Source organism: Formica exsecta, unplaced genomic scaffold (genome assembly GCF_003651465.1).
Source record: "Formica exsecta isolate Colony F162 unplaced genomic scaffold, ASM365146v1 scaffold393, whole genome shotgun sequence".
NCBI classification, from domain to species: Eukaryota; Metazoa; Arthropoda; class Insecta; order Hymenoptera; family Formicidae; genus Formica; species Formica exsecta.
The window spans coordinates 2,406,703-2,419,363 of NW_021851167.1; the positions used below are offsets into that span (position 1 = coordinate 2,406,703).

The 12,661-nt window shown below is 32.6% G+C and overlaps 2 protein-coding genes across 3 annotated transcripts; one reads left to right on the plus strand and one right to left on the minus strand.

Annotated features, from left to right (window-relative positions):
• Positions 1–2,521: 2,521 nt before the first annotated feature.
• Positions 2,522–6,367, plus strand: LOC115239737 (DNA mismatch repair protein MutL-like). Its single transcript, XM_029814425.1, has 6 exons — positions 2,522–2,602; positions 2,994–3,183; positions 4,157–4,849; positions 4,924–5,027; positions 5,106–5,229; positions 5,436–6,367. The coding sequence occupies exons 1-6, from the start codon at positions 2,522–2,524 to the stop codon at positions 5,807–5,809; spliced, it is 1,566 nt and encodes a 521-aa protein (XP_029670285.1). The 3' UTR covers positions 5,810–6,367.
• Positions 6,101–11,949, minus strand: LOC115239686 (poly(U)-specific endoribonuclease homolog). 2 transcript variants are annotated; one of them, XM_029814344.1, is made up of 6 exons: positions 11,771–11,949; positions 9,108–9,215; positions 8,447–8,632; positions 7,246–8,104; positions 6,739–7,168; positions 6,101–6,669 (listed from the first exon to the last, which is right to left on the minus strand). In XM_029814344.1, the coding sequence occupies exons 1-6, from the start codon at positions 11,820–11,822 to the stop codon at positions 6,430–6,432; spliced, it is 1,875 nt and encodes a 624-aa protein (XP_029670204.1). In that variant the 5' UTR covers positions 11,823–11,949; the 3' UTR covers positions 6,101–6,429. The 2 variants fall into 2 exon arrangements, with proteins under 2 accessions (XP_029670204.1, XP_029670203.1); XM_029814343.1 differs by having other exon boundaries at positions 9,108–9,218.
• Positions 11,950–12,661: the final 712 nt, after the last annotated feature.

A 12,661-nucleotide genomic window follows, 5' to 3' on the forward strand; every position in this document is an offset into this window, starting at 1 on the left:
AAGTTATCGATAATGGCGTTGGAATGTCAAAAGATTTATTGCAACATGTTGCAGAATATAATGACGCAAAAACTGTACACGATCAGCAACGAATATACGAATTAATTGAATCGAACGATCGTACGTTGACGAATATCCGTCGCTTATCTGATGGTCTCACTATTGCTTCAAGACATCGATATTCTATGGATACATTTGTGAAGGTACATTATTGTAATTGTTAATTTATTATATAATGCATTTAATAATTAAACAATTAATTAAAAAATAAGTTCTATAGAAAAGCATCTCTATTTTTTAACGTTTTATATATACATTCTTTAATTTTATAAAACAGATGGATACAGTTTATATAATATATATACATAATTTTTTTTTATTAAAGATATTTAAGATTGGTTCAGCGCCCAATTTGGCACAAATAGTACAAAGACCTTCGCACGGCACAACCGTATCTGTATATAATTTCCATGAAGTATCATTGAGTGAAAAATGGGATATATCCACTGTTTGTTTTTTTATTGCGGCTGTAGCTGTTACAAAATTAAAAGTATGACTTAATTTATATCTTAACATCAATGAAATTATTTCTTTCTTCGTGAACATAATAATTTTCTATTGAGATGCAATTAGGTGTCGTTCTCGATTAGAGACGAAGAACGAAGGAAGGTTGTCTTGAGAATTGCAAAACCGCACAGCCCAATTCAAGTATTAAGAACATTTTTTGGAAAAAGTTTATCATTGAATCATTTATGGCTGATACAATGCAGATCAGAATCAAATATGAACGGTTACATAGGATTATGGGATAAAAACGTGACACAATGGATATTTTTAAATCACAGATTAATCTATTGTCCTTTCATCTTGAAGTTAATTAAAATTGCCTTCGAAAATAGAAACGATTTATCTTCTAACCGGGAATCCAATGCACAAGATTTACATGATAAAAATTTATTTATTCTACTTTTTTTTACACTTTCGCCGAGGGAATTTACATTTTTTAATGAAAATGGAAAAAGACATGTTATATTTTATGATATGCAAAAGATATTAAGTAACATTAAAAATTGTATGTTTAAATGTCTCACAGAAGAAACTACAATTTGTGCTGCTACTCTTTCTGATTTATATGAAACACAGCCATTGAAACAAATATATTTGAAGGCAGAAGGATCTATTTTCAACAATAATATCAATGAATATAATAAAAATGTTATATCTTTGAAAGAAAAAAAAGTTGTTACGATTGGTCTTAAAAGAATATATATATATGTAACTGTTTTACAATTTACTATGCATAAATTATATTAATGTTTCTATCAGAAAGAAGATTATATTGAATTATATTGAATGTAAGTGATGCGCAAGATATATTAATGGCATAAAAATTGACAGATTGAAGCACGAGCAACATATTTTGTATTTTCCATGTGTCTTATATCTAGAAATATATGCATATGTATGTGTGTATATACATACATATATTTATATGTATGTATATGATTTAAACTATTTTTATATCTGCTGTGTTTGTTAAGTTTCCATGTACCAAAATAATTTAACGCTACAAAATGATAAGAGAAACAGTGTATCTTTATACATAATTAACAGTATACTAATTTCAAATGATCGTTCGGGAATTTATTACGTTGACGAGGATTGTTGAAGAGAAGTATGAAATCGGTAGCGATTTTTATTAAGGTCTCTTGTTAAAAGCTACCAAGATTATCCTTTTAGCGTGATAATCGTTATGATTAAAGTTTCTCCTAGTTGTGTCGCGACCGGATGTTATAAATAAATTATATTAAATACTCTTAGAGAGAGTCCCTAAAAATAAGGGACGGAAGAATACGATGTATAAAGCTACTCGAATGTTAATATTAAGTTATCCACGGTCTTGGCACTTGTTATATTAAAAGAGAGCCATACTTCTTTCCCAGGATTATATATAGCATTTTGAAAGAGATACGAATGCAGAAACTTTTTAGTAGATGCAATAAAAAAAGAATAAAGAGATTTTTATAAATACCTTTTGACACCGATTGTTATTTACTTGTTTCCTGCTCGATTCTGTCACACACACTATTACACTTTGAACTATTTCATATTGAAAATCGCGCAACAATAGACAGATATATTGAGCTCTATAAGGTACTAGAGCGAGCTTTCAAAGATGGCGGAAATGATGCAACTCGTAAAAAAGTATCATAGACAAAAACATCGACTTGCAAAAATTTTGGGGATTTTAAGCAATACAAGGACAGACCTTATGTTGCATGTCTTCTCTACATTTTTTATACATATTTTTGTATTCTCTTTTTAAATATGTATTACTTTCTTATTATATTTTTTGTTTCCTTTATATCTGTATTTTTTAATAGGATGTAGATTTTGTAAACTGCCGATTGTACTAGATTTCGATTCAGCGCCATGTGTGATAGACACCCTAAAGAAAAAAAGTGGCGCGAATCTGTTGTGGTTCTAGTTGTTTAGATTTTGTTACAAAATTTACAGAACAATGCGGCACTTTGCGGGATTAAATGCAGAAACGTTAACGGAATCGAATGTTGCATCTTTTGTACAATGCATCTTAGAACTGGTATGTCATTAATATGTAATCTTGACAATCTCTCTACAATTTTCTTAGAGAAAGAGAGAAATCTGTACATATTGTGTTGTTATGGTTAACAATATAAGTACGTTTTCAAATTTTGGCTATAATAAACGATAATAAAAATATTAGATTTTAAAAGCGCAATTATTTAGATTCCAACAATTTCTCCTTTTAATAGTTTGAATTAATTAATTATTACATATCAATATTTATATATTGCATCCTTATTTTTTAATATATAAGCCGTATTGTTATAAAGAGAAAGCATGCCAAGTATGGTTTCGTCAGTTTACTATATATATTTTATATTTACTTTGATCAAGCAAAGATTGAATGATGATATGTATATAAAACAATAGCACATAAACTTTTACAGATAACAAATTCTGTGATTGCACATGCCACAGCAATCGCAATAAGAATTCATGCGGGGAAACGCGAAGTTCAAGTTATCGATAATGGCGTTGGAATGTCAAAAGATTTATTGCAACATGTTGCAGAATATAATGACGCAAAAACTGTACACGATCAGCAACGAATATACGAATTAATTGAATCGAACGATCGTACGTTGACGAATATCCGTCGCTTATCTGATGGTCTCACTATTGCTTCAAGACATCGATATTCTATGGATACATTTGTGAAGGTACATTATTGTAATTGTTAATTTATTATATAATGCATTTAATAATTAAACAATTAATTAAAAAATAAGTTCTATAGAAAAGCATCTCTATTTTTTAACGTTTTATATATACATTCTTTAATTTTATAAAACAGATGGATACAGTTTATATAATATATATACATAATTTTTTTTTATTAAAGATATTTAAGATTGGTTCAGCGCCCAATTTGGCACAAATAGTACAAAGACCTTCGCACGGCACAACCGTATCTGTATATAATTTCCATGAAGTATCATTGAGTGAAAAATGGGATATATCCACTGTTTGTTTTTTTATTGCGGCTGTAGCTGTTACAAAATTAAAAGTATGACTTAATTTATATCTTAACATCAATGAAATTATTTCTTTCTTCGTGAACATAATAATTTTCTATTGAGATGCAATTAGGTGTCGTTCTCGATTAGAGACGAAGAACGAAGGAAGGTTGTCTTGAGAATTGCAAAACCGCACAGCCCAATTCAAGTATTAAGAACATTTTTTGGAAAAAGTTTATCATTGAATCATTTATGGCTGATACAATGCAGATCAGAATCAAATATGAACGGTTACATAGGATTATGGGATAAAAACGTGACACAATGGATATTTTTAAATCACAGATTAATCTATTGTCCTTTCATCTTGAAGTTAATTAAAATTGCCTTCGAAAATAGAAACGATTTATCTTCTAACCGGGAATCCAATGCACAAGATTTACATGATAAAAATTTATTTATTCTACTTTTTTTTACACTTTCGCCGAGGGAATTTACATTTTTTAATGAAAATGGAAAAAGACATGTTATATTTTATGATATGCAAAAGATATTAAGTAACATTAAAAATTGTATGTTTAAATATCTCACAGAAGAAACTACAATTTGTGCTGCTACTCTTTCTGATTTATATGAAACACAGCCATTGAAACAAATATATTTGAAGGCAGAAGGATCTATTTTCAACAATAATATCAATGAATATAATAAAAATGTTATATCTTTGAAAGAAAAAAAAGTTGTTACGATTGGTCTTAAAAGAAAGAGGATTACATCAACAATTGTAACCAACAAACGACATAATAAAGAAAGTAATAATATGAAAATCATTAATTGTGCAGAAGAAGAAAACAACGTATTAAATAACCAAATAGATATTGCTTCTACAAAACATACGAATTTATGCAAGAATAAAATTACAAAGAAGATGCACAATGACATTGATAGAACGTCAGCAATTTTCACTAATCTTGTAGCAACCAATGATTTTGTCGAATCTCGTAAAACTTGCAATTATCATAATGATAATGACAATGATTTTGGAAACATGATTTCTCCTCTTTCCGAATGGTCCAATTGGAGTTATTATACAAATAATAGAGAACGCAATTCTGCGAAAAATGTATCCGATAAATTTTCCAAAAAGGATATACGTTTTCAACGGCTTTTTAACTACACGGATCAATTTGATTTTTTGCCACGAAAATTGCACGGTCTTTTACGCCACCGTCATGTTAAATTAACAAACATGAAATGCATTAACAGTCCTAATAATACGATTTCGCGTAAGAAATCCTCTCGATGAATTAGTTCTATATAATTATTTTAGGAATAGTTTTATATTACGAATGTTTTACAGCTGCAGAAAACTGGCAACACAAACAAATAGCGGTGCATCCTTGTAATTTGAAGCGAAAACTATGTGAATTTAAATTGTCACGTGTCTCATTGAAACACATAAAAGTACGTATGTAAATCCTTGACGCAATAAATCATTCCAGATGATGGAGAGCTATTTTAGCAAATATGTTTCCCTCGTAGATCATTAATCAAGTTAATGACGAATTTATTGCTGCGTGGATGATGTACGACGAAATGAAAATTCTATTAATGATAGATCAACATGCCGTCCACGAGAGAATACGTTACGAAAATTTACTTCTTAGTAAGCAATTATGATAATTTTCTAATAAAAAAATAATACTAATTTTTAAACTGATAAAAATTTTGCGAGATATGAAGTTACTAAATTATATAAATAAATCGATATATAAAAATTAATTATTAAACAAATACAAAAATTTGTGCGATTTATAGTCTTATTCTAATAAGTTTTTTCAGTTATAATAATATATTATTATGTATTTTTAGGATACAAAGGACAGAACGAAGGCGAATTCATCAACTTGCGCAATCCTTTGACCATACAAATTTCTACAAAGACACGCGATTCACTCCTACGCCGTAAAATATTACTGAAAAAGTACGGAATAAATTTAGGATCGTTAAAGGAAAATACAAAGTTGCTAATACGCACGATACCGCAATGCTTGGTTACGAATAATAATGATCGTTGCAATGGCGAAAAAATATTGCCCAAGATTTATGGTTTATTGAATGACATACTCAAAAACTGTAGTACAACAAGTCGTGCGAACACATTACCACTAACTATCCATAATGCTATAGCATCGGAAGCTTGTCACGGTACCTATCAGGCAGATAATTTTACAAAACGTGCATGATTTATTGTTAATTGTTATTATTAATATTGTTATATTTTGAAACATCATAGATCTATTTGCAACTATTTTATAGACTCTGTCATTATTCTTTCGAAATTTCTTCAGGTGCCATCAAATTTGGCGATAAACTAACTCTGGAACAGTGTACATATCTTATGAAATTGCTGAAATGTACAAAATTTCCGAATCGATGCGCACATGGACGACCAACTATAATACCTGTGATGGAACTTTCGGAATTAGAAAAAAGGAGCGCCAGGATATCTGAGGTACGTATAGTATATGATGATTGCACTTTTTTCCAATCTTTATTACAAAGATAAATTTATATGTGATTCGAGATCACATCACATTTCTTTTCTAATAATTTTAATTCGTGTATATATTACATAGATAAAAACATGAAATACTTCTTATATAGTATTATAACGGATATATATATGTATGTGTGTAATTCAAACTAAAAGCGGTATATATCTACGATATAAATATTTCAATCTACAAATTTTTTCGATATGAGAGTCATCCGAGCGCTTCTCCTGCGTGCCTACTTAAATTTTTAATCTTATGCAACTTTTAATCTTATTTAAAATAATAGCAATTTCTAAACTCTGAGTTTTTTATCCCGCAATAAAGCCGGCGATCAAAATATCTTTGCCGAAATAATTGAATCTGGTAGAGACTAAATTAACGTCCGTTCCACCTAATGAGATCGGACAAACGTCGTTCGGACGAACGTAGAAGCATACTGTATAAAGAGCCATCTCCAACTCGGGTGAAAGACCCACGAGAAGAGTCGTCACCGAATGTTTCGTGTCTGGTATATTAAACGCCGAACGTATCTTGATAGCCTCTGCCTTCTGCAAAGTGAGAAATGAGTCAATACACATATGATAAATTATCTAATACGCGAACGCCGCGTTACTTACATCTCCCAGTTTCAAATCCTTTATGTATCCGCGATAGTCGATATTCTTCTGCGCCTCTTGTTTGGCAAAGTAAATCCAATTCTGCGGACCGATTATATAGGAGTCGAGTTTTTCCGCCACGAACACCGCCTCGAAACCGGAACTGGACGGGTTTCCCTCGACACGCTGGAACTGCGAGAACCAGATGCGTTTCAGAGTGTCCTTGAACTCGTATTCGTCGTTTAGAATAAATTCCTTATCGACCAGGAACTTCATCGCCGCTTTAAATACGTCAGTTTCCAAAAACTTGTCGAGCAGCTCGGTTTGCTTTTCACGTTCGTCGGGCGTGATGGTTTCCTTCGTTTTCACATCCATTTCGTAATTATCGTACAACGCCAGCGTGCTTTTAATCGTCGGAATTTCGTACGCTTCGGGTTTGACATCTAGCAGGCTGAAATTATACTTTACAATAAAATCTGAAAATATTTCTTTTAAGAGAACGACAAGCCAAAAGTCAAGCCTACTCACGGCAAGGAAGCATCATCCGAGGTGCCGTCTTCCTTTGTTTCGCCCTGTAGATTCACGGTGACGTATTTGTACGCGTTGTTCTTGTCTATCGTGAAGAGATTTTCCGAGAGCTTTTTCACCTCGTCGTTGGAAATCGGATAATTCGGCTGGATCGGATTCTGGTTTTGCTGCGGCTGGGAATTGGCGTTATTGGGCGGAGCGGCATTGCTAGGCGCGTTGTTGATCTCCGTCACTTTCTTATCCGCTTCCGCGGTTGGCGCCGACTGAGCCGGCGCCACGGCTGCGGCAGGTGGGCTATTAGGAGGCGCACCGTTGTTATTGGCAGGTACTTCTCCGTTAACCGGCACCGACTGATTGTTATAATAATTATTGTACGTGATCTGAGTGTGACCACCGCCACCTTCACTACTTCCCGGACTTCTGCCGTAGATACCGCCTGGTAACAGTCGGTTCACGGCCGCGCTCACGCCCGCGCTCACACTGGAATAGACCAGCGCTTCTTTGGCCAATTGACCGATGCCGGGTCGGCTAGGTTGCAGGACGGTGAGCGCTGGCGCCTGTGCGATGGGTGGTTGAACATAGGCAGATTGACCGTAGGACGGTTGACCGTAGGACGGTTGACCGTAGGACGGTTGACCGTAGGACGGTTGACCATAGGACGGTTGACCGAAACCGCCGCCGTGAGGTTGCCCACCGTAAGGACTGTAGGCCGGCGGTGCATTATGTTGCATAGACGGATTGTAAGCTTGACCGTATGGTGAGTGGCCACCGGGATATGAGGGGTTCATGTTGGAAGATGGGTATCCTTGATTACCCGTGGCGCCGTAAGGGTTGTTGGCAGGCTGCCGAGGATATCCACCTGGGGAACGATTACCGTACGAAAAATGATTAACAACGCGGATTTCAATCTTCACATGGATAAATTATCACAATGAAATTAGGCAAGGAGATAAGAATTCCAAGTTACTTTTCGAGATGGAGTTTGAAACTGGTATATAATTTCCGGTTTATTCAATGCTGCAAATGCAGAGAAATTGATCATCAAGCGTTGCCATGAACGAACGTAGAAATCTCGCTTTCACGTGTTCGGCATCGAAATTCTAAACTCACCGATATTATACCAATTTCAATGCCTTTTTTTCTCTCTTTCTCTCTCTCTCTCTATTTTACGTAATACGAGAGAAATAAATTTATGAAATACCCGATGGACTATAAGGTGGCGGATTATTATTCGTTGACGGATTAGATCCTGATTGTACATTCATCGCGTTGGTCTTGGAAGCCTGCTCAGACACCGGAGCCGAAGGTTTGGCATTGCTTGATGTGCCGGTTGCCTTATTGTTAGTGCTCGGCGGGACATTCCATCCTATTTTACTTGGGCTTGAGTCTGTGGGTATAACGAGATTCTCGTGATATTATTAGAGACAAGTGAAATCCGGATACGTGAAGCGTGCGAAGCCATAGATGGTCATTGTCTGTATAGAGGAGTGTGACTCATTGAATTCATCAGAGATCCGACACGAAGATACATAAATATTTGCAAACTACGGCGTAATTTATATCTAATGTAGGATAATCGTGAAAACGAGTTTAATCCGATCATCTACCGGAATCTCTGAATGATATTGAACATATGGAATTTTCCTGCACGTCATTGCAATATACATGGATAATATAAAATAAAATAGAGCAATAAAATAGAGTGGAAAAGAATACAATAATAACGAAATAAAGATACGTGTGGATAACACAGTAATAGTAACAGAATATAAATAATAATATGTTAATATAATATAAATATATAGGGACGTGAAATGAACACATACATGACCGTACGAATGTACGAGTGTAATATTATATACCTGTGTGGGTTGATCGAGGTCGTTGCGTCGTTCTCGAAGAACCACCTCGCCGGGCGCTATATCCTGTACTACCGTTTCTTCGTCCGCTTGTTTTACGGCCATCTGTATCTGCTGCATATAAATATAACAATATATTAGCAAACCGTTATGTGTAATTGCTTCGTAGATACTTATAATCTGTGACAGAAACGTGTCTCTTTTTGAATTTACATATTTCTCGGTTAATAGAACTATGCACTTATTTATTACTAATATGTAATTATGAGCTTTTATTGTAGATAAAATTAAATTAATAGAGAAAACATTTGTCATTTCACCGAAGAAAGATCTTGTAAATATGTATTGAGAGAAAATGAGCTACTGTATATTACAACTTTGAAGATAAGAAATGATCAAGATTGAGTCCAAAATTTATGGATATGCGTAGAAAATCCTTTTTAATCCTCCTTACGAAACGAATCAGAAATATTTTGAATTTTTATTGGGATTAGGATTGTATTATATCAGAATGAATCATAGTGTCGCATCAAATACGTCGATTAAATAACCATTCAGCTATCTAGATCAGTGTCCTCTTTTATTTCTCGCGATTCGACACGGGTACAGATTATCAAGCCTATTGTTCTCTAACAGATTATTATATAATCTAGTGGCAATTGCTTATTCGCGTGGGATATTATATGTATTGCGCTGAATATGTGACGTGCGTCCTACGGAAAATGCAGATATATTCAAGATCTTTATATACATTTTTTGAAATGGTTATTTTATAAATATATATTACAAACTGCCACATATGACTTTTATAATAAAAATAAAAATATGTACGGTGAAACTTTCCGAGACGTTTACATAAAAATATAACGACAGTCTATATATTACGATCCACACGCATACCTCACAGTATCTATACATCATAGTTCTTTATAAATATTAAAGTAGACCAGATGCTGTGTGTGTTCGTGCACACTTTTAAGCTGATATCTATAACTCATCTCGTTATGCCAATTTACCGTTTTTATTAGATCCACCTCACGATTTTAGAAATAATTACGGGTAATTTTCTCTACTAATCGCATAAAATCTACAGAATTACTTGAATTTTATACAGAGGATGCTTTAATGAATTTATCTATAGTATCAAACTATAGAAATTTGTATAGATCATAAAAATAAGCTACATAAATAAATTTTAAATACATTCGAGTTCCCATAAAAGCGCTATCGAGATCACTTAATGTCAAATCCAGTTTTCTTATTGCGTCTAGACTGCAAAATGATTACTATGCGCGATGATGCCATGATGAGAGACCTATTTTCGTTAATAACTTCCGAGATACAAACACACATACAGAGAATCGATGCAACTTTGTAACCATACATGATTTTTGGGAAATATTATAATTTTGTATAATCTTTTCGGAGAATAGTGTACGCGCATTTATTTTTGCAATGTTTTTCTCTTAAAATCACTTAATCGTAATTGCAAATTTGACAAATGCATCCTAAAGTAGTTGTTATACGTGATTTTCGATGACAAACTCCAGGTTATAAAGTATACTTAACATGATAAACGTAATAACACAATTATAATAAATGCTGACAAGTGAATAATACCGTACGGAGAGAATATACGCGCGTGTTCGCGGCATGACTTCTGATTGTGAGTAACATGGAAGAGCAATTTGCTCCAGTGATTTTACTTATTACGCACTCTATATTTGTTAGTCAATTTATCATTGTACTAACAATAAATGAATTTTATCATTTTAAAATTGATGAATTTTTCAATTTGCTCGTTATTTTATTGCTTTATTAAGAAGGGCATTCTTTATTATAATTTCTTTTTAGAAAACACTTTCTCTATTTCTCTGTCTTGCTGTTTTTATAATTCTGAAACTAATCATCCATTATTCGATTCTAACGCATATTTTAAAAGATATTTCGAAAGATCTTTAAATACAGCTTGTGAATGACGCATCTGAATTAAATTACGATTTAAATTTTATCATTCAATAGAAAGAAAAGTAAAGATCCAATATATTCTCAATTTTCCTATATGTACACGTATGTGTTATAGCTTTCTTTAAATATTATATGTTACAGATATATTTATTAATAAAGAAAGCATCTCTAGTTAGTGCAATCAATTTCTCCACAAATTCACATTATTTATATTTTACACAGTAAAATTTTTTGATTAGCATATCGGAACAATTTTTTTCCTCAATAAAACTACCACAATAATATTCGAGTTATAAATTAATACCAGTAATTTTCTAGAGTTATATGATCAAAAGTGAATGGGTTTCTTGAAAATTTCCTAAGCTTCCGGGTATGTGCTATTAATATGTAACACATTTTCACTCAATTTTACATAAAAAAGTTTTGTTTGAATAAAATTTTAATTTAAAACACAGTAACCAAAAAGATTGATAATTTTCTTTTTCAATTATATGAAAACAAAATTTATCAAAATTTTCTTTAAATAAATATCGATTCTAGATTTTCGTAAGGATAATCACACTGTGATTATTTATTTAATGTTGTCCAGATGTACGTATTTCACTTATCAATTTATAACACATATATCTGTTAATTTTATAATTTATATAATTATACAATTTCATATCAAAACTTTTAAGGAATATGTATAAAATTACCGAAAATAAATAAGAACACAATCACAAAGATCAGACTCGTCCTGATTCTCATATCTATCGTCGTTAGTTTCGTTTCTATCAAATTGACGCGTCGATTAGTTAAAATAACCTCAGATAAGCGTCTAACACGAACTGTTTGCTCACGTAGAGTCGACGTGGTACTACTGGTCGACCTCTAGAAGCCGGTGACCATCATCCGTAACATTGAATGATTCATCATAGGCTTTCTCTTTCCGCTGATCCTCGGCGCACATTGTCAGCTGAAACCTGTCAACGGCACAATTTTCGATTCGACATAACAATATTGACAACATCATGCGCGTTTCTTCATGTATATCTTGATCTTTTAGACAAACGTTAAAATTTCATAAAATACTAGGTTTCACAAATTTCTCGTATACTTTCTCATTGAATCTAAATCTATATATATATATATACTTTAGCCAATTTGGAGTCGACCTCTCTTTAAGGAAAGCGGAACGATTAAGCGTTATCTTCTCATTATTCTAACAATAAGATTTATTTATAATTCTTTTTATAATTAATGGAAAATTACGAAATTATTTTCGTTTTTAAAATAAAGTTTTATATTTTACAATATTTTACCTTTTACGCGAATACTTTAATATTATTATTCTATTTCAGAAAAAACTGAACTTTGCATCCTTGAAGAGATCCCAGTGAAATAAAGGGCACAATCATATTTTCCAAGATTATATTCTACAAAATACAACAAATGATATCACTATTAATATTGTATTTAACTCTCAAACGGTACATCTGAGTCTCTGTGAAATAAGTTTAACATCTTTATAATATCTGAAAAAGTTTCGATCTGCCCTAAAGATAAGGGTGATATATTAGACTTCACAAAAGATAAGATTGATATAT